Source organism: Lipophrys pholis, assembly GCF_963383615.2.
Source record: "Lipophrys pholis genome assembly, chromosome: 4".
Classification (NCBI taxonomy): domain Eukaryota; kingdom Metazoa; phylum Chordata; class Actinopteri; order Blenniiformes; family Blenniidae; genus Lipophrys; species Lipophrys pholis.
In genome coordinates, this window is record NC_137637.1 from 31037385 (window position 1) to 31060762 (window position 23378).

At 39.9% G+C, this 23378-nt stretch overlaps 2 protein-coding genes across 2 annotated transcripts in view; one reads left to right on the forward strand and one right to left on the reverse strand.

Annotated features, from left to right (window-relative positions):
• cenpp (centromere protein P) overlaps positions 1-23378 on the forward strand; it is a 90736-nt gene that overhangs the window by 40905 nt on the left and 26453 nt on the right. The gene's annotated exons all lie outside the window — the stretch shown is intronic.
• Positions 3060-17716, reverse strand: aspn (asporin (LRR class 1)). Its single transcript, XM_080460739.1, has 8 exons — positions 17357-17716; positions 13010-13262; positions 9422-9534; positions 6540-6753; positions 5646-5756; positions 5377-5470; positions 4985-5123; positions 3060-4316 (listed from the first exon to the last, which is right to left on the reverse strand). Exons 2-8 carry the CDS (start codon positions 13233-13235, stop codon positions 4116-4118), a joined length of 1098 nt encoding a protein of 365 aa, XP_080316865.1. The 5' UTR covers positions 13236-13262; positions 17357-17716; the 3' UTR covers positions 3060-4115.

Consider the following 23378-nt stretch of genomic DNA (forward strand, 5'->3'; position numbering starts at 1 on the left):
CTGTGTTGTGGCCTTAATACCTAAAATAATCTATTGATCTTGGCTTTACCCCAACCACCAAAATGACTGACTAACTCGTAAAGGAAGGGAAATCTGTCCATTCATCCTTTCTCTATATCCCCCCTAAATTCTATACCTGCAGTATGCTGAGGGCTATACAAGCTGACATTAGGCAAAAGTTTAGTGTCATCATCATTATCATAATCTGGAGTTTCTCAAACTTTCTTGCAATGGAAGCCGATTCGCTTTGTGCTTATAGAGGAGGCATCTTTTCTCCTCATACAAGTATTATTTATTGGTCTTTTTTAAATCACAACCATGGGGACCTATGCTCGTCCTAACAAGTTCACTGCCTCTTTATCGCTCATAAATACAGCAAGGTACAATATTTTGAACACCAGCTGTTTTTTGTCAAATAAGTGAGATAATTATAATTTCAGATTTGCTTTTTATCTTTTAATTAGTTTCAAGGGAGTAACTTGCTTTTTGCACAGTGATGACTGGGATAAAGTCCTGATACAGAGGTGGTAGAAGATGGATGAACGTATTATTGGGGGAACTTTTAGAAAGAAAAAAATGCTCTGAATCCCTCTCTCTGTTAAAGGGTCGAAAATGCAACTTTTTTTAAAATGCTGCTGCGTCACAGCTATAGGAAACAGTTCTTCTGCATATGCACAAGTAGATGGATAATAACAACAATGTTTGGCTCAAGGGTCATAACTAACTGTACATATAACTTGGTAGTTTTATAGTTGAGTTGTAATAACAATCCAACTTGCTCGTATGTCCATACGAATGTTTGTGTACTCACCATTGTTAATGTTTATAGCGTATTGTTCTCGTGCACGTTTGTTGTTTCATTGCAATATTACACAACAGCACCCACTAGTGGCCCAACATGAAAACTATATCATTTTCAGTTTTTCTGTAAACGAACGTCGTTTTCATAACGTTGCTGCGTAAATACAAAACTTTTCTGAAACCAAATGAAATCATCATGTGACCCATTTCATTTTAGATTTTGAACAAATGTTTATTTTAAATGTATAAAATTCGATCATTTTAAAAGTAATTACCAAATACACCTGAAAGAAAAACATGATCGCAGCACCACAATTTGGCTTTTTGGGTTTTATATAAATTAGTTAAACATAAAAACTACTTTTCAAAATGTTGGTAAAGTCTTCTCTTTGGTTGTTTTTTTTATGTTTTGTTTTTTTTAAAGTACATGCAAGTGATGATCTTCTCATCTGACTCTCCACAAAAGCAAATCGCCGACATCATTTTAAACTTTGTCTATTAGCACAGTCTTGGCTCAGGCCTGCATTCAATAACGCCATGCTAAGCCCAAATTAATTTCGACAGCAGCATTTCAAGGAAATCATCAGTAAAACGATGCAGAGGACTTCTACAGTTTCCAGGCACTTAACAGTGCAGCTGTGAGAAACATCAAGTCTCTAGAGCAGTGTTGTAAAAAGTAAAGTAAGCTCAGAAATGTACAGTGGAAAGTTGTTTTTGTGGGGTAAAGGTTACTCTGAGGAATGATTTAAAGATTTATTCAACTTTTCACCTCCTCCACTGTTTTCCAAGTATGGCTATGAAAGTATGGACCGACTTGATAGCCTCAGGAAAGGTTTGTCTCATTTAGATTAGAAAGAATTGCTCCTGGACTTGATCATCAGCTCTCCTGTAACACTGAAAAGAACTGCTTCTGCATGTCTAAAACTTTAGTGTCTAGTGACATCTGCTGGTAGATGAACGAATAACCTCTGAATGGAATTATTGGGGGACGTTCAGAGGCTATTGTCTGTGAATTTTAATTTCATTCTTGAGGTTGAATAGAAAATTGAGCTTGAATGTTCACCAAATTATTCTATTTCTTTTTTTTTAAATGTTTTTTCAAACAATGGCACAACATTTGATCGACAGGCAATTATATTGACAGATTAGTTTACAGAACAAAGTTAATTGGTGGTGAGAATCACAGAGACGATGTTTCTGACTTTTTTTTTGAAGTAAATGTAACTTGTATTTCTTAAATATTGATTAATATGCCAAAATTCATGTAAAATACATTATTTCCTTTACCTCACTACCAAACAGTCAGAAACATACAGTAGAATAGGTTTTGTACCTTTTTTTTTTTAACACTAAAGAGGTAAAGATGATTTCATAAATCAAAATAAATGGTGTTAATGGTGTGCCACAAGGGTCAGTCTCAGGACCTCTACTGTTTACTATTTCTATAATGTGGGTTATATACAAATGCTTCTGCTTGTCTTTAAGCTGAAGACAGTGTTATGTATTGTGCTCGTACTGTTGCCCTGTCTTTTGAATAATTCCAGTACACATTATACGCACATCGTATAGTCAGTTTGCATGCAGTTCAGAGTTGTTTTCGATGCAGACGAGACTAAGGCCGTGCTGTTCTTCAACCTGCTACTTCACCCTGAATTGTGACCTCATAGGATCATTCCCCGGCAGATTCTCCTAATTTATTAGATTATGCTTAATCCTGAGCTCTATTATTTATAACAAGATGTAAATATTTTTTTCCCATCATTGCAAGTTGTATTCCTTGGTCACTTGGCCATTACTATCCTTATACAGACTTTTACATTTTTACAACTTTCTACAGAACTGGGAAAATCTCATTTCTATTATTCTGCACCGTCAACCTGGAATCAACTGAATAGGATCTGAAACTTTCCAATCTCATTTAAATATTGAAAACATCATACCACTACACTTTCTGATATTTGTACTTTCATTATATTCTGTCTGTCACTTTATGTGAGGCAAGTTTGTCTCTTGAAAATGACAATAAGATTACCTGTATCTCTCTCTCTCTGTCTCTCTCTCTGTCTATATATATATATATATATATATATAAGTTAATAACACCGACAATGAGGCCATTATGCAATCACATTAATACACTTATTTAGGTGATGCCCTTTAGAAATCAACAATATTTCCTTTTTTTGCCACTAATAGCAGGGGGCTGCAAATCAGCTGTTTTATGTTAAAACGAATATTAGAAAAAAACATGACAGCATGGTGGTGGAGGTGGTACAGGTTTATTCAAAGAAATCCTCAATAAATATAGCACCATTCAGAGGAGAAAACATTGGAAACAACGGGAGCATGTTGGACAGAAGATGCTCTCGGATGCTGCAGGTTTATAATCACCTCCCGCTTGTATAATCACTTGGTCTGGGTGCTATAGTTGATGAATACAATGAGACTCGTATATTTAACTTTCGGTCACTTATTGCTAATTCTCAGCCTTTCAGAGGACACAAATTTTGTCAAGGACAACGTAATGATTCAAACCTTTGAGACTTGTAGTCCCTAAATAAGACAAAACAAACATGCAGTAAGATTTGATACGTCCACACAGAGACTCAGGTCTTCAGAGTGACTTATTGCACTGAATAATGCCAACGTCAATGACTGACTGTACAGACTTCTGCTGGAAGAAAAGGCGATTTTACTGTGAAAGGTCCAATTATTGGCCGAGGGACTCCTCTGATAATCACAGATATCTGGACATGATAATACAAGTTACAAAGACAATGGAAACATGTTTTTTTTCTTTTCTTTCTCTTCAATCAATACCTTTTTTGAAAACTATGAAAGGACAAAACAAATTGTTAAAACTGCTTCAGGATGTAACACCCGTTATATCAAGGAGTGCCTTTCATCATCTGACCAGAGGGAGGCGCTGTACTCCAGGAAAAGTGAACACAGTAGATTTTGGGAGGCAAAAGGTAAACAAAACAAAATAAAAATCCCCTTTCAAAGATGGGTAACATTCCCATTTTGTTCTTAATTGTTGTGTTCTTGCTCTTAAATACACTTCCTGCATACTCTCTATAGCTGCTGAAACATCCTTGGCTTGTAGCTTATGATTTACAATTCATTTTCCCTGACACAAGGTTTATGTGTAGATCGCTTCAACATTCAACATCTACTACAATATATATATATATCAATATAATGAAAATGCATTTTGTCCGTCAACAACTGTCCATTTAGAGTTACAGATTTGTTGTGTTGTATTGATTGAGACTCTTCTCCAGCTCCATCTTCTCTGCTCCTGAGGTGCCACCCTACTTCTTTCTGAAGTTTCCCAGCTGAACGCCTCTCCGTCCAGTCACGCAGCGAAAGGTGGCCGGCTGGATGTCCCAGTATTTAACCGGGTTGGCAAACAGACTGATGCCTGTGTACAGATTTTTCTTCAGGCTGGGCGCGACGGGGCAGAAGTCGTTGACTCCCACGCTGCTGATTTTGTTGGCATGGAGGTAAACCACCTAAACAGACCAGAGAAGTGTGCTTTGAAAAACAACTAATGATGATTGAGAGTCAAAGTTTAATGCGGTTTTCAGCACAACCTTGGAAACTCAACATCATGGAAATGATAATTGTGACAGTCCGTCATAGATTTTATGAATCCAAACTTTTTATTCAGAATTACTGCAGGCGGCTCGGTTGGTGTTTTGCTTTGGTGTGTCACTTCTCAGAATTAATTAAAAAAAACAACAACCCGGGTTTGTTCCGACGGTCTTCCTGTATGGCTCCAGCGGCCTCCTCCCGCAGTTTAAAGACATCCATGATTCTCTTTAAAATAGTTGTCAGTATTAATGTGTGAGTGATGCTGAAATAAGATTAAACACAGTTTTATTTTGAGTTTTAAGTGAGAGCTAGTGTCTTAAAGTCAAAACTGTTTTATTAAGACCCAGGGCTCCTCCACATTGAACGATAGTGGATGGGGAAACATAGGCTGTATTTATGTTATGTTTTCTTTTAATGGTTTTCTTAAAATTTGGTGTGATGTGCCTGTATATTTCCTACTTGGTATCAACAGCTCAGGCTGCTGTCGAGGCGGTAGGAGGAGATCTTCTCCACTGATCCTGTGAACTATGTGGGACATCATTTCCTCACTGATATAGATCGTGGTAATACAGGTACAGGGTCTTACCTGGAGGTAGCGCAGGGAGTTGAGGCCTGGTGGGACTTTTCTCAGGCGGTTGTTGTCCAGATGAATCTCACGGACGCCCGGGATGTAGACGAAGCTGCCATTTTCTACAGACTTGATCTGGTTGAATCCGAGTCCAAGTCTGAAAATGTGTGGGAAGATGGATAAATATTTGCCCTGTGATTTATTGGTGTAATTCAAAATAGCATCACATACTAGAACAACAAGCACCATTTGCTTTACCATTCATTAGTGGGTATATTGTATTACAGAATAATAACACAATTTGCAGTATGAAGTTGATTTTTGTTGGTTATTTTACTTGAGTTGCAAAAGTACTTGAATGTATTTGGTGAATGTATTAGTTTTTATGAATAAATATGTATCTTTTTCACCTCTGCAGGTTTTTATATCTGATGAAGTCTTCTATTTCCACCTTAGAGATCTTGTTGTAGTCCAGGCTGAGCTCTGTGATGGATGACGGGAAGTCTGGGAGAAACAACACACAGTGGATTCAACAACTCTAACGAGCCCATTGAGCTTTTTCAGTTACTTTGGCTGATTACATTTAATGATGTGGGATAAAGCAGCTGTAAGAACCAGAATAAAAGAAAACCATTCACATATAGAAACCCAGTTCACCGTGAGCTGAGGGGTGTCTCACCTTTAGGTACGGTAGTCAGTTTGGCCTCTGCTATACCGATGTACAAAGTTGACAAACCATTGAAAGCTCCAATCTCAATTCCACTGTTGGCCAGAGGGTTGGCACCCAGCTCTGTTTGGACAAAAGCAAAACGACAGCTTTTGATATTCACTATTGGTTATGTTGAGGACGGTGCATCTACATCTGCAGACAAGTCTTTCATGTTGCTGTGAAAAGGATTAAAGGACTTTAGTCAACTTGAGGTTAGAATTCACGAGGCGTTGCTGCTCCACTAAACAGGAGTTCAGTGAAACAGTAAAGGAACTGCTCTTCATTGGTCAGTTGCTGCTGAAACTTGTACATTTTCAACACAATCTACTGACAATACCTTGTAAGACATGTTGCCAATGATTCAGTCTAGACTGTACAGTATAAACTTATCAATAACGATATCAGGATTGTCGTGCTACCATACATTCATTTGTATGTGTTTTACATTTATGCAAACGCTCTTCTACATATCCAGCGCTGCAGGTTGACGCTGATGCATTTCTCGAGTAGACTTTTTCATTTAAAGATACAAAGACCGATTGAAAAAGTTCAGACCTTTTATGGTGATTGATTGTGAAACGTTGGTCGAATGGTTTTCATTTTAACAGTGCATATGTTCTGTGATCATCATCGTCGTCATCATCATCTGTGCATGTCCTTGTCTTTTTTGACTGTTTTTGTAAGGCGTTGGTGTCTGCCCTACTTTTTTTTGGATCTTTCACTTTGACCGTTTGAAAGTGAAGTATTTTAATTTACTCCTACTCTGCCTGAGTTGGAGGAAACACTGAAAGTAATTCCCCGACAAACCGTCACTTCCCGACAGCTATTGGATATCTGCTATGGAGAAGCAGAAACAGGCTTTACCCAGCACATGCAGTTTCCTCAGGCCTTTAAACGCGTCCTTCCGGATTCTGCCGATGTTGTTCTCGTGAAAGCGGAGCTCGATGACATTGGGAGGGAGATTTGCAGGGATCTCTGTCAGCAGGTTGTAGGAAAGATACAGCAGCCGGAGGTTGTTCATGTTCCTGAAGGCTTTTGGATGAATCTTGGTGATTCTGTTGTTTATCAGAAACAGACCCTGCGGTGGGAGAGAAAAAAATTCTAATATGATATGGATATCCAAGTAGTGTTGAAGTGAATAGTGGTGGGTACGAGAACTTAAAAATATTTTTTCTTCTTTTTTCTTTTTGTGCTTCAGCAGTGTGAGAAAAAGCATGCTTAATCCGTATTAACATCTTGTTTCAATCTACAAAAATAATAAAAACACCATCATCACATAATTATATCAGGTGCATGTCAGTTTGTGAGGAAACCATTGCTTCATCACTCTGATTGTGCATCGCTCTCACCATTTGTTTTGACTACACAGACCTTTTTTTTTTTTTTTTTTTTTTTTTTTTTAACCACTCAATGTGGTCAATTTCCAGCTGAGAAATGGCATCTAGATCAAAAACAAAACTTACTACTCAGCTGGGAGTGTTTAAATGTTTGCTGTACTGTAAACCTTGCAGGCTGTGTTTGGACCAGTTTCAATGAGCAGTTTCCTTTTCCTCTTATCTCACAAGCATAAAAGCTGCAAGATGTCATGGCTGGTATCTTGAGGCTAAATGTGACTCGTTCTAAAGCTTCCGCGCCGATATTCCCGTCTTCTACTACGTGAACTTGTGCTTTGTTTCCATTTTATGTGAGATGGAGAGTTAATTCTGACCGGGGTCACTGCTCTGGGAAAGCTGGCGTACTTCATGACTTGCACTGTTTTATGAGACTAAGCGCACTCGCATAATATAAAAGTTTAGTTTTGGGGGAAAGGTCATCCCTAATGTGGACGACAAGCATATTCACCCACTGGCTAATGCGGTTGGTACACAATGTAATGCAAACCACATGACGGTTCCGGTGTATGAAAAAGTTAATGCATGTTAATGGCCATAATATTAGAAACATCTCTCAATATAATACCTCATAGCTTAACATATCAGACAGACATGCTGAAACGTTTCATCAAAACTGAAAATTATAACTAATTAACGACGGAAAACAGGGCAGGGAGATTGTACTGGGCCAAATATTGGCTTGTGTTCTTAATGAAATGGCTCCTGAGTGTGGGGTTCGTGTGAGAAAACACTGCAAAACAACCATTTTGTGTGTTTATTGCACCCTTCACTAAGGGGCAATAGTAACAATTCTATAACTATAAAGATCTGTTGAGATAAGATTGAGGTGTTTTTTTTTTATGGAGGGAGGAGTTACAGGTCAGTGTTTATTTTCAAGCACTGCGACACCTTAAACTAGTAATATGCATTAGAATTAAATACAGTCATCTCTGGGGCTTTTACAAGCTCGACCTATTGGCAATACCACTTTGTTATTTGCTATTCATCCAATCAGAAAGGTATGTAATTGTACGTCTCTGTCATGAATGGAATCGTTTTCAGCCAAATAGTAATCTTCCTCAGACTCTAACCAGACGACTTTAGCAGCTAAACCAGGCTGGGTCTGTTTAACGACAGACCAAACAGGCTTTGAACTGTTGACATGGAAGCAAGCGCTCCATTTGGCTGCCGTCACGCTCCATGCGGAGTGACGTCTTCAGTTAGTTGGTGTGATGAGGCGTCAGCCATGCGTACTGTTTTGCGGCTGAGTGGAAATCGACTCACTGTCATTTCAGCGTGAGGACACGATGTGAAGTTCACAGTGCGCCACCCAGGAGCTGAACCGTCTTCACACTCTACAGCGACCTTATAGATAATGCTGGCACACATTCAGAGGGAGATTTTTTTTAGATTACCTGAATTAAACGATATTCTCTACCAGCTCGGGTCAGACGTCTTGTGATGCCGGTATCATCACAGAGTGTCCTCGAGTCACTCGGCTCATTTTTTTCTCCTCACACAACTCAGTAGACTCACGTCAATTTTACAAAAAGTCAGTCGCACTGTTTTATGGCAGAAGTTATAGCTTTGATGGTTTGTGGTTCCTGATGATCTCATCAGTACAAAAGTTGAATGTGTCTCGTGAGATGTCATTCTACTCTGCCGTTTGCAAGAAAAAGATTTTTTTCCAGACTCTTTATCCCCTTGACCTGCTTCTGCTGATTCAGCTGTTTTGTCCCAAGCCTTTAGAAATTATTTTCAAAGCTTTGTGCTCATCTGTCTGGGAAACGTTAAAACTAGTGGTGAAGCCTGGGCCAATATAATGGATGTACTTAAATGACTTGAATGAAAACTCTCTGTAATTATTGAACATAATGAAGGCCACTACTGAGGCCCCAATTGCGTGACAACGATTTCAAGTGAAAATGCAAAACTTTCGCGTTTTAAAAGTACGTTTACAAGCCACTGAAAACACAACTTTTTTTAAACCGCTTCCAAGGTGGAACTTTTGGAAAACGCTCCGACTCTGTCATCATGTAAATGGGTGAAAACGCAACTTTTTGAGATAAACATTGTTGATGTTTAGAGCATATTGTTCTCTTGGTTTCATGACAAAAACAACCAACAGCACCCACTAGTGGTCTAACATGTGAACTCCCTCGTTTTCAATGTTTCTGCTGTTTCCTTGTAAACGTTTTCAAAAGTTGTTTGAAACAAAAACGCAAAATCTATGATGAGCTCTTTTACTTGATGGGGAGAAAACAGGTAGTTTAAATTATCCAATTGAATAAGTTGTGTGTGCGTGTATAGACTGATACAGCTCCATCAGCATTGCTTCCTGTGGGTTGTACCAAATATTCAGGTTTATCTTACATAAAGCTTGCTCAGGCCTTTAAAGTCGTCCTCCTTGATATCAGTGATGTCATTGTTTTGGAGATCAATCATCACGGTGTCTTCAGGAATCTTCTCCGGGATAGCTATCAGACCTGTAAGAAAAAAAAAACACCAAATCTCTGATTAAGGCTTGTGTCACAACTGTGAGTTATATAAAATGTACTGACGCATACAGATGGTGATAATCCCCACAAAACGACATTAATACCACATCTCTCATAATGTCAATTGACACAGCAAAGTCTCAAACTATAGAAGTTTGGATTAACAAGACAAGAAGTTAATGTGACGTTTTGACTTGTTTTTTGTTTAGTTTTTTTGTGGGTTTTTCTGGAAATGGTCCAGAACAGAACATCGGTTCTGGCCTGATATGATGACATGGGGGGATGTTTTTACTCCCTTTTCATGTATTGAAAGAAATAATGCATCAAAGTCTTGGATGTATCATTCACATCTTGTATAGAGCTTTTTCATATTATTCATTTTATCTTTTTCATCCACTTCTTGTGCTGCTTCCTGTTACCGACGCAGCCCATTATGAATCCTACTGTTTTGTTGTCATGGTTCCTTAAATCTATTTACTTTCTGTTCTGGCCTGGTTGTCACTCGCTCCCTGTGTTTGTCAGAACATGCCAGCCTCCAGTCAGCAGTCAGAGTGTCTTTGTATTTCTTGTGTGTGCATCGCCTCCAGCACTTTTTGTCCTCCTGTATGTTTTGGATCTCATAATTCACGACTTTGTTTTCAGGTAATTCTTTTTATTTTTTTTGCTTCTTGTCTGAGCCGTGCCGAGTTTTACCGCCTGTTTCTCCTCACAATATATTGCACAGTTGTCATTTTCACAATCTCATCATGTGCTATATACTGTACATATCACAGAAGACTGACTGAATGACAACAAATTAGATTTCCATTAACAGAGGCAGGATTTCAAACAGAGAAGAACGGTTTGATCAATCAACAATTTAACCAACTGACAGTCAAAGAGGACTGTTATTTGGAGGAATAAATCTGAAGGCACAAAGACAACATAATCATCTAACTTAAGTGATTATATAAATGGCAAATTTCATTGGTATTGCTGAACTGCTTTACCCGAGTTTGCTACAGTCTGGTGAAAATAGTCACTCAATAGTCAAAATAGTCACTTTTTTATAATCTCACTCCTCGTTATCTTTGCATTTATGCTTCTGTAAAATATTTCATTGTTCTCGTCACACGGCCCGTGTCTGTTTTATTGCGAGTTGCACGACAATCTGAGCGTTGACTGAACTTTTCCACCTTCCAATAAAACTGTCACCACAGACATACAGTAGGCCTCCATTCAACCCACAGGCTCCCCCTGTACAGGCACTGTGGAGATCAATGTGTTTGCCTTCAAAGTGATCTCGGTAAAGCTTTGGCTGTAAATCCCTGCAGAAGAAAAAAAAAAAGAATGTTGGCAACGAGGATCTTACTCTGCACACTATCATATAAGATTGGCTGTCGCTGTCTCCCTGTAATGTATGCAACTGATGCTTTCTTCAATGCGGTTCTGAAGGTTGTTCCCATAAAACAGTCTAGCTGTCTCACTATTGGGTATGAGATCATTTCCATAGTTTATAGCCAATCCCGATCACTGTTTCCAACAGGTTTGTTTAGAGTGATTCATTTGAGCCAAATACCAACACTTTTTGCAGACTATCGCTCCGCGTGAAAAACAAACCAGCATTGTTCTCACTGACCTACCTGGGATTGTATTTCCATGTGAGCCGGATCAATTTTATGTTGGACTCCTCTGATTGTGTGCTCATAGGAGTGCAAACTCAAACGTTTGTCTGTGTCTTTGTCTGGTTGATAACAAAGTTCGGTTTTCTTCACTTTCATGTTCACATTTCTCGCATCGGATCACATGGTCTAATAAACGCACCTGTTGAACAGCTGTTCTGATGTTTATCCTTCGACATAGCACACACTGCGGTGTGAAATGTAACACACATCATTATGGATTATTATGGTGGGATTTTTACCAGCTGTAAACTCATAAACAGCTCATAAAACATATAAAGATGTGAAAAAAGCAGGGATTTCCCATTTGTGCAGCGCAATACCACTCTGTTGGTAGGATGCTGAGCGTCTTCGGTGCAGTGGTAATGAACCAGTCACTGCAATCAGGTGTGCCTCGGCTGGGAGATCCTAAAACATGCACCAGTTTAGTGTGTCCTGTTTCCAGACTTGATTTTAATTTACAAATGAACCACACTGAGGCGCCATTAGCACGACAACGCACAAGTGAAAACGGAAAGCCTTCTTTGCGTTTCGAAGGGTCCATTTACACAACGGTGCTCGAGGTCACTGAAACAGGAGCTTTTTGAAAAGCGCCGCCTCAGCGAAAACAGGAAAACTCAAAAGTTTTCTGAAATGCTAAATATGCGCCTGCGCACCGCAGCTGTAGTAAATTGTACTACGCATACGTGAAAGGGATTCATTCATAACAATGAACAGCACTTCTCTAATAAAGTGTGCAATGACTTCACCATCATCTGGATCGCATGTGGAGACACATTTCATTTCTCACAAGCAACCCATGCTGAGTGGGCCAAAACGTTGAAGAAAGACAGGGGTCTCCAACGCTTGTCCTCAAAGGCCCCTGTCCTGCATGTTTTAGTTCTCTCCCTGCTTCAGCATACCTGAATCTAATGACGACGTCATCACCAAGGTTGTGAAAAAGCCCAATAACGAGTCCCTCATTGCAATCAGGTGTGTTGCAACTGAGAGCGAGCTCAACCCTGCAGGACAGATGCATTCGAGGACCGAGGTTGGAGGCCAAGTTTAAAGGTAATTCAATGTCAAGTACTGTTTTCAGTTTGCTTACATAGATGATTTCATTACATAAAAACAGCACCCACTACTGGATCTACAGGAAAACTACATTGTTTTGAGCGTTTCTGCCATTTCTGTGGGAATGGATGTTGTTTTTTCAAAGATTGCCGTCTAAACGAAACTTTTCTTAAACGGAAAAGCAAAACCCAAGCTTTTTCACTTGAAATGTTGACGTGTAACCAGGGTCTGATGCTGCGACACAAGAGGGTTCGTCTGGGTATAACCAAATAGGACAGCTGTGAACAGAACACTGCCACTGTCTTGCTTGAAGAAATCAGGATAGCACTCTTACCTTATAGCAAGAATATTCCAGCTCGAGTCCCTTTGTTACATTGGTGGCTTTTGAATCATATCTTGTGATTTAAACTAGTCTCCATTATACCTACAACAAATTCAGTGATGTTCTCATGAAATCAATCATAGTTTTACTCTCTTGTCACCTGCATTAATCAGGATTTCTTCTCAGAAAAGCCTCCCTCTACCCATAGATCTACTGCCTCCTCAAATTCTGAGAATCCATGATAAACCCAACAACAACCACACTCACACACACTTCAAATCGCTTGACCACCATTTGGTGCTACCAGAGGATTAGCGCCTTGCCCAAACTTTAGATTGTATGACAACACAATCTACCGCCTGAGCCCCATGTGTATATATATATATATATATATATATATATCGTTTTAGTGCCAAGATGTTCTCACCTTGATCGGAGCACTGCACCACTCCAGGTGAGCAATGGCAATTAGTGGGGCAGTTCTCGTCTTCGTCGTTGTAATCGTCATCATCGTTGTCGTCGTCGTCGTCATCATCGTCATCCGAATCCGCCATCATGATGTCATAGTTTTTCATGAAGTCCATGACGTTGATAGGCTGGTAGGGTTTGGCGTTGCCTAGCGCCAGTAGGCAGAGCAGGAGGAACGCCCTCATGGTTTCTCAAGGAGCAACCCAGGAGAGCTGTGGGAAAAGACACACGTGTCACCAGGCGGGAGTGTGTTCTGATGCTGCGGCGAGGTGCGTGATGCTTTGTTTCCTTTAGTATACGTCACTGGCGAGATCTTTGATCATTTTCAAACCGGAGTCATGGAAATGGTTCTGTGCAAGTGTCCGGTTACAGAAGTAGTGGTCTTACTTAACTAGTTATTGCAAGTCGAACGCAACAACTCTTGGTTGGAAGTGAGTTAGGCCCGTCATAACAATGTGCACTTTGTAAGAACCCATATGTTGATTTATGACAGATTTTCTAAGTGTCACTGAGATTACATCAGTGAGTTACAGGAAGATGCTCTATAATCTGAATCATAGTAATTCTTGAAAGAAGCAGATTTATGAACCGAAGATGAAATCAGCAAAACTTGAAAAATAAAATTTGTTTTTTTTAAGCCTACATTTCATGTAATGTGGATAAAGCCTCGTGTTATTGTCACTTACAGCTGGAGTTTATTCAAATAACAGATATTCTCAAGCTTTGCATCTTTATGTATGTTTGTATATAATGTATTTCTTCATATTGTGTTATTGGCGATACTCCTAGTTGGTGCACTTGGGAGGAAATTACCAATAAATTTCTGGCTTCATTTAAACGTTTAAATCATTATTGAGAACAAACGATCCCCTGCCAAACGCATTGAATTACCAGGTGTCCTGAACTGAAGGTCAAAACTGAACATTTAGGAATGAATACACCATTACGCACGCACACAATGAGGAAATAATCTCTTCAAGCAGTGGGTTTTTATTTTCCCCCAGCATTAAGAGAAACCCAGAACACACTACTCAGCTCATTTTGTTCCTCATGTATGAGTAATTCCACTGGTATTCGTACTGTAATGGTAATGATATGCTGCATAAATGAAAACCTGGCCCCAGCCAGACTTGGCACTTGGGGCAGTCTCAGTTTCTAGGAAGCAGACTGGGCATGTGAATCCTACTTTATTGTGTAATAATCTCCCATTGTCCAAAACACAAACCCACAGTGCCTTTTAAACACAGCCTCACATGAACATCTGCTATGTTTTAAAGTGGTGTTGCCTGACCTCAGGGCTGGTCCTCTTTCAGGGTGACAAGAAGAAAAGAACTTTAATCTCATCCTACTAACTATATTGGGAAAAAAGACGATGCATGTTGATACAAGAAAAAAAAAAGGCTTTCTGATTATTCATATATAAGGTTACTTTTTTAGCATTATTAACATGTAAGCTCAGTGTGTAGCTCTATGGAGGTCTGTGTTTATTATTACTGGGTATCAATGTAGTGCTGAAGTAATACTCTTGAGTACTTTTTTTCGTTATTTATTCTGGTGTGACTGATTTACGTCAACCATCAATACCGATCAGCCATATATACTCAGATTGCACGCTGCCAATAACAACTTTCAAGAACAACACAGTTGTGCTCTTTAACCTTCCAGAGAGCTCAGATTCATTTTAACCTACAGCGATATAGTTTTTACAGAAAGCCATTGGTCCCAGCTTGTTGCACACTGTGGTCACATGGGGTTAGCAGTGTTGTGAGTAATGCATTACTTTGTGTCATGCCACTGTAACGGCTCTGCTTTTGGCAGTAACACGTCACAGACAGATTTCTGTTATGGAAATAGTAAAGCTTGTTACTTTAGTTGTACATGAAAACAGTTGTAGAGCTGCTGTCTTCCTCTGTCATGCTTCCGTGGCCATATATTATTTTTAGCATTGGCGTTATTTGGAACACTTGTTACTATTTCTTTATTTTCTTCTCTTGTGTAGAATGCCTGTTTGTTCCTAAATTAACTGAATCCTCCTCCAAGATGACTTTTGGTGACAATATCATGAGGCTTTTTTCACAGTACTGCAAGAGCAATGTCAGGCCTCGTTTACAACTTTTCAAATGAAAAAAACTTGCATTGTGTTATGGGTGTCCGTGTACACGGCATCGGTGCTTGGATCCACTGAACTTTTGAAAAATGCTTCGACTCCATCTCTGTCTCCGTGAGAAAACACAACTTTTCTGAAACGCTGCTACTGCGCTTGCCCGCCAAACGGTAGTAAATAGTTCTTCTGCATATGCACACGTGTCATGACTCGCAGTAAATATTCTCTTGGTAGTTTTATAGTTGAAAGTCACTGTAACAACAATCCTACTTGGTCGTGTGTCCATACGAATGTAAATACTCTCATTGTTAATGTTTAAAGCGTATTGTTTTCTGCGTGCATGTGGATTTGGTTTCATTACAAAAATGACCAACAGCACCTACTAGTGGCCCTACATCAAAACTACAGCGTTTCTTCCATTTTCAAAACGTTGCCTTGTAAATGCGGAACTTTTCTGAAACGAAAATTCAAAAACATCTTCACTTGGCACATTGTCGTGTAAATGAGGCTTTAGAAATGCTAACTTGTGTCTATAACACCTATATTGTCGGCGGTTTGCTCATTTCATTGAAACACTATTTTCAAAACTGCGTCCATCCACAGCAGAGTCTTCCTTTCACCAGCTGATGTAACTTCAGCTTAACTTAACGAGCGGATCAGTCATCAGCTAATGAGTGACGGCAACACCACAATAATACAGCCTTGATCGCATTAATGAGACGGGCTTAACTGAGGGAGGCGATCAAAACTTAGACGAGACTCCCTCTCCAAGCAGTAACTTCCTTTTTATTTGTGGTGAAGAGTAAAGCATCTCAAATAACTCCTGCTGCTGGTTTTCCTAGAGAGTGAAATAGACTTTACCACAGTGCTGATTTCACCTCCCAGACACTTTTCAACACAGGAGTTCAGCTTCATTTTTGCTGCCTGATGTAAGAATACATGGAGAAAACAGTATGTGGTGAGAGGGCATGCAGAGTCCCTGAAGGGATCACTTTCAGTAAGTGCTCCTGTTCTTTTTTTCTTCTTTTTTTTTCTATTGGTGTTTCCATGAAGGTCTGAAAACCTTGATTGGGAATGAGTTCTTGGAGCCAACGTAAATGTTTGTCCAGCTCTCACCTATTGGCAGATGTGGCGATTCACTGAATGATTTATACGCCTTCCTCTGTTACACATTCATGGAACCAGCAGAGTGGCTGCGATCGCCTGGTTGCGTGCCGCTACTGATCTGTAATGGAAGCTGAGCCCTTCAGCCCAACGTACAGTTCACCCACAAATATTTGATGGTGGTCGAGCATCCTGCTGCGGCAGCAAATACCGCTCAGCGCAGACCCTTCTGCGGCACCCAGAAAGATTCTTTCTTTCTTTCTTTTCTTTTTTTCAATTTTTTACTCCACTCTCCGCTCTCTCTTGTGTGTTCTACAACTTAAATGTTGTTTAAGTAATTTCTGCTGCTGTTGTGTTTTCTTGTCACTAAGTCAAATCAAAGCTTCAAAACTAATAAGTGTCACTTCAGACTTGAAGCAGAGGAGATCTGACTTTAATGAAACCACCAAACAAGAGGCAAAGTAACTGTATTGTATTGTCCGATATCAGTTTTTTGTAGTTTGAAGGGTTTACAGGAAGCTTTGTTTGACACACAAAATGAAATAGGAAAAGATAATACTGTGTTAACAAGGGCAAAGTTAAGAACAAAATATGACAGGATTAAACTTTTGTCTTCTTGAAGAATTAGTTCATAAAAATGTAGGGCAATGAAAATGATCTCATTTTACTTTAAAGACCATTTTCAGTGTGTTGATTTTCAGTAATAGCATTTCAAGCTTTAGTCAACAGTTAATCATAATAATTACATTTTGAAAATTTTTTTTGTTCATTTGCTCATCAAAGATCATTAAAGTTATTCTGGAACTTTCATTCAGACAGTTTGCACCGTTTTACTGTTTGACTCCAAGCAAATTTACTTTGCATTTTTTCCCCCAAACGAGATCAACAAACTGAACCTCGAGGCAAGTCACACATTACAGAGCCCAGGGTTTTATAAAAAGCCAAGGAACTGTGCATCATCATCATCACAGTCCTTTCATTCCATCAGACTTTCTAAATGTTCAAAAAAGTACTTTGAGCAGCAGTAGAGGTAAAACAGTTGAAATGTTAGTTAAGAAGTAGCTCTTTTAGAGTTGATAAGTGCAGGGTGTGTCCTACCTCAGCCGTCAGGTGTGTTTTGTGTCCTGATTTAAACCCCACGCAGTGAGCAGAGCAGCAGCAGCAGCAGGGTCCAGCTGGAAGACTTGGACTCTCAGTCAATAGATTCCCAGTGAATGAAGAACAGCATCAGCCTCCCTCTTCAAAAAAAAAAAAACCCCCAAAAAAACAGACCCAGAACACCCCCTCCAATGGAAAACCTCCTCTGTTCGGGTGAGAGGTTCAGTTTCAGGAAGAAGCTCTGGACTCTGAGTGATCACACCATCCGTACGTCTTGTGGATTTGAGGAGGCATTGTTAGGGTGCTTAGTCATGTGCGTTTCATCGGGTGCTTTGAAGAGATGCCAGGATCGTTAGTTTCAGACTCCTGCACGCTCAGGTCTTTATATAGAATGTAGTGGTGGGTCTGTCACCTCCCCTTCCCTTCACAGCTACACTGAGGCCTGGCGGGGAGTGGAGGTGTACAGCAGCAGGGAAACCCTGGCAGGCTTCAGGTGAGAACTTGAGGAGGTTGGTTGAAGGTGCTTCTGGGGGGAAAAAAATAACAAAAAACATGTTTCCAAATTGGGAAAATGTGTAAATTGCCCCCCAAAAAAACTAAATGTAATTGAAACCAATGATTTATAAATCACATTAATCCACATTTGAAACAATCGTGCCTGGATAACATATCAGATGTTAAACACTTCATCCATCTTCTTCAACATCAGTCTGGGAAGTGGAGACACCAACAAAAGGAGAAACTTGTTATCTGGCTGGGAGCAGATCATCTTCCAGTCCCAAAAATTTTAGTTTCGACTTGCATATCTGCTTAAGTGTCCTCATGCAAAACAGTGAACCAACATTCCTTTTCCCCCCCAGTGGCTGAAACGTTGCTGTAAGGTTGTGGAGGATTCAGTGTGTGGCCGAGTGTTGCCTTGTTGAAATATACAAGGCTTTTCCTCAAAGAGATGTTGATATGACTAAAACCTCTATATAATGTTCAGCATCGATAGTAACTCTTGGATGTCTAAGTTGGCCACGTCGTAGGACCTTAAACAGCCCAAAGTTTTTGAATTGTGTGAACTTTTGGCTTCTTCTAACTCTTCATCATGTCTGCTTTCAATTGACGGCACGAAGATCGTCAAATACCTCAAATCGTCCAGATTCTCTTTATTTTATTATTTATTATATGTATTTGGTGCTCCTCAAAGTTAAGATAACCTCTTATCCACAAGTGTCCCAGTAGGAGTGAAGCTTAAAGTTCTGATGTGCTTCACAGATATTTTTCCTGTTTTTCTTTCATTTCTGAATAAAATCAACCCCCAAATAAATCTGTTGCATAACACACACCTACGTGTTGACCTTGTGTGTCCTGGTTAAAGAAACAGTTTTGAGAAGATTTCTCATCGCGTTAAAGTGGAACGCGTCGCCCGATGTGAGCTCGGGGCCGTTTGCCAGAACGGTGAGTCGGTTGTACATGGTCGCGTCACGGTAAGAGAGAAGAGCATCAGAATCACTGTCTTCCTTATGGATTTAGAAAGTGTAAACAGAGAAGAAAGATTAAATTCACATCCAGGGTGTGTTTTGCTCTGCATGGTGTGTTTTAACAAGGCACAACAGGAAATCCTTCAGCTTTTATACTTTGGGGCAGAAATGAGAAATACCTCCCAAGAATGGAAAAGCTAACAGGAGCTCGCTCCCTCTGGGGTTTGAGTGTTATACAATTCCTTTTTCCATTCAGTACTGGCATTTTCTGCTGAGCTGAGCTGGAACAGCAAACCTTATGGCAGAGGCAGACCATCCAAATATGCCCTGGTTTGGACCGGAGTGGGATGGGGTCTGTGTTTTGGTTTTTCAGTGCATCTCCTCAGTGGGAAATTCAGATTTTCCGAGTCATCACAGATCTGTTTGAATGATCATCTAATTAATGCGGGACCGGCGGAGCTCTTTCATGTTCACCGTACAGAGCTCTCGGAATACCCAGAGAGACTTCATTCTGTTTTATTTGTATTTGTTTTGTACAAAACTATTTAAAAATACTAACTGAATCTTCATCCCCGGGGTCAGTTCTTCCCTCTGAGCTCAAATGGTCTGTTATCTGCCGGATTCTGGAGGTTGAAGATGTGCTGTTTCACACATGCCTCAGAAAGTGAGAGCTGCAATGCTGTGACTCGTTAAACGTACACACATAAGGTTAAGGCACGCTAATTCATTATAACCTCATTGAGGTCTGGACGCCCTTTTGAAAGCTTTATTCTGAGTGAGGAATTTATGGTTAAATAAAAGAGCATTTGACTGATTAAATGTCAAACAACAGTTAAAAAACATCTCTTTGAAACAAGTTAATGTGACCGACTACAGCCTGGTGGAAAACTTTTTAATTCAGTTTCATTTGTATACCATCAACTGCGGCGTCATGATCTCAAGGGACCGAACATAAGGAAAAGAAGAGGCAGAGGTTAGAAGACTGTAAAGAGAAAACATCATATAAGTAAACAGAGAGAAATTAATGAGGGAGAGACTCCAAGTAATGGAGGTAGTAAGAGAGATGTAGTCCGGTGTCTAAACCGACAGCATCCAAACTAAGAAAGTGGAGCAGCATGACCTGAGCTCACCCTGATAGTTAACTTTTTAGCTTTTTTTAATTTAATTTAATCTTTTTAAATTCAGCTCTCTGTTGGGCATTTCTAATTTCACCTTTACGTTTTTGTTTTCTCTTTTGGATTTGGATTTGTTCGCATTGTCAACACTCCCAGTGTCTCCCATAGCCTAAAGCTGCGCTTCTATAGTTAGTTAGTGGCTCTCAAATTTCAATTGGTACGTGTGACGTTATCCCTGCTTGTCTTTTCCACGATGTCCTCTACTTTTAGCACAATCCCACAAATCACACCTGAATGATGAGCCTGGTCAAAAGCATCCATTGTGCTGACTGGGCTGCCGCTGAGGCCGCTGTGCTGTGGCGTTGGTTTGCCCTGCAACTTTGATAGAAGCCGGTTTTATTGTATTCGATAGTTCTTTGTTCTGGAATAAACTTTCTGATTCATAGTTTGGTTAAAAAAGAAAGAAAAGAAAAGCTGGTTCGGTTGCTCTTTCCTTTTGTTTTTGTGTACGTTTCACTCAGGGAGGTTCAGCCCTCTCCTTTTATTTTCAACTTTTTTAGTGAAAAAAATCTTTCTGTTGTTTTAGAGTTCACTGTCCCCTCGACATCCTGAAATGGGGGTCATAACATAAGTTACCACTTACAAAATACTTGAGTATTATTAAAGATTGGGCTCTTAATTTGAATTTTCAACCTGAGAAACAAGCAGCACTTCACCAGCAGTGAACAGAACAAACGGCGTGGTGCTTCTGAAAAGCTGAATTCTCTGCAGGCTGCTGCTGACTGATATGTAAGCGAGTCTGCATTTATGGTTTTCCAACAGAAAAACCTCAGACTCAGTTTCCAGCTCCTCATAATCACCGCCTCATAACTGTGTGCTGAAACAATACCCTGGTGAGAAGCCAGAATTTCAGTTTAACTCTTCATCGGCCAGCTCACCCTATTTTTAAACCTCTTCACTTATCGTAGTCGGGAACAGAAAACATGGAGACCATTGGTGTCTGTTAATTCACATAATGAAGGACAGTAGAACTCGACGGTGACGAGACTGGAGCAGCATCTTTTACAAGCTTTTACAAAAATGCTGGAGAATTTATAGTTTTTAAAGATGTGATATGTCCGTTATACAGTTATTTATATATATATATATATATATATATATATATATATATATATATATATATATAAATAACTGTATAATGTTTGTCCTTCAATTTGAACTGTCTTGAATATGGAAAGTAAGTCTTGAAAGATTAACACCCTAGAGTTGAAAAGTATTTCAATTCAAGAATATCATGTTAAAGATCTGATTGGACCCTGATGTGAACCTGGTTGTGAGTTTTCATCCCTCCGCCCTGTGACGGCACACGCATGCTTTGTTTCTCTAAAGACCAATGGCCTCACAATGTGTCTTATTACACAATGCTTCTCTCAACATGAGTCTAGCTGGTGGCCCTGGTCAGTTGTGTCTGTCGATTTCTGCCCTGAGAGGTCTTGTCATGAACACCTCATGCCTCTCAGCTGGCTGGTCCGCCACACAGACGTTTGATTCAGTAGCTTCAACAGTAGGAAATTGGTTTGTGGATATAGAGAGCGAGAGAGAGAGAAAACAAAATTGAAAAATCGATGGCGTAGTTGTTGGAATGACCGTGTTCAAACTGCCAATTAAATGTTAGAGATTATTTCCTGATGGAAGATGGTCTGCGTTCCTGATGGCGAGGTGGTCAGGATGTCTCTCTCCTTGAAGGATTTCATACTTTCCAAGCCGTCAGACGTCTGCAGTGGCTCTAGACCGCTTGGAGCTCCTATGTTCTTACGTTAAGGAGAATTTCCTCCATCCAGTAAAGCCTGAAGTAAGTGGGGCAAGTTGCGAGGGCGACGGTGCCAGAAAGTAGCCTCAGTGCATGTTGTTGCTTTAGTGGCTCAGGAAAGCCGTTCTAGCCAGGAAACATTTTTAAAGAATTGCGACCCGAGACTCACTGTTACCTGCTGCTGCTGCTTCTGAGGGTGTTACCATGAGAGCCCACACAACAAACCAGTGTTCACCCTCCTCATCCTCACACATGGCTCCATAAATACAAACACAGGATTTAAGCTTTGAATGTGGGAAATGCAGTAAGGGTCACATAGAAAATAAAAAGTTTTGGGAGTAGATTTAAAAAAAACTTCCAAAATAAAATAATTTTTAAAAATTTTATTAAAATCTAAAAAAAATTGGATTATATTTATTTCATTAATTGGAATTATATTTATATTTAAGATGTATTATATATAAATATAATATAGATAGAAAAGAATAGAATGTCTTTATTGTCATTGTAACAGGCACAACGAAGTTGTAAGGTGCAGTCCTCCTAAAGTGCTGTTACAAAAAATAAAGTATTAAAGAATGCGCTCAATAAGAATTTTTTGAATTCGATCAATTAAAGTTTGCTGATGATACAAGCGTGGTGGGGCTCATCTCAGGAGGGGATGACGCTGCATACTGGGACGAGGTGGAGAGGCTGTCTGCTTGGTGCGTGGTGCATGGAGAACAGAAGGAGATCATCGTAGAAAACAGATACTCCGCCCCTGTTCATCGGCGGGGAATGTGTGGAGAGGGTCTCCAGTTGCCGATTCCTGAGCGTGCACATAGAGGATGACCTGACCTGGAGCGCCAACGCTACAGCCATCATCAGGAAGGCACTGCAGAGACTTTACTCTCTGAGGATACTGAGACACAACGACCTCAGACAGGACCTGTGAGTGTCCTTTTATCAATGCTCCATACTGAGCATTCTTACTTACTGTATCTGTGTGAGGTTTTCCAGCTGCACAGCAGCAAACAGGAAACGGCTCCAGAAAATCATCACCACAGCCCAGAAGATCACCAGCTGCCCCCTTCCATCCCTGGAGGATCTCTACAGTTCCCACTGCCTCAGAAAAGCTCAGCAGATACTCAAGGACCCAACTCATCCCGGATTTGCACTTTTTAAACAATTAGCTTCTGGCAGACGTTCCAGGACATTAAAGGCCAAAACAAACAGACGAAGAAACAGTTTCTATGCAGAAGCCATTGTTGCACTTAATAATGTTTGACTGGCGTTGTCTATCCCTTGTTATGAGACAGTTGTTTTTTTTACACTGGTTGATATTTTGTCTATTTATTTATTTATATTGTGCAGTTAGTTTTTAGTGAGCGCATTCTTTTATACTTTATTTTTTATCACGGCACTTTAGGAGAACTGCACCTTACAATTTCGTTGTGCCTGTTACAATGACTTGTTTAATGTGGGAGTCGAAGGAAAAGTCGTGGAACTGGATCTTAACATCATTTGTCTCTTAGTTGCATTGGGGACAAACATGTCATCCCTGAGTTCAAGAGCAGGAAATTACAGCTCATTCAGGCTTTTTGGTCGTTTAGACAAGCTTCAATTTTCACAGGTTGATCAGTTGCACCTGG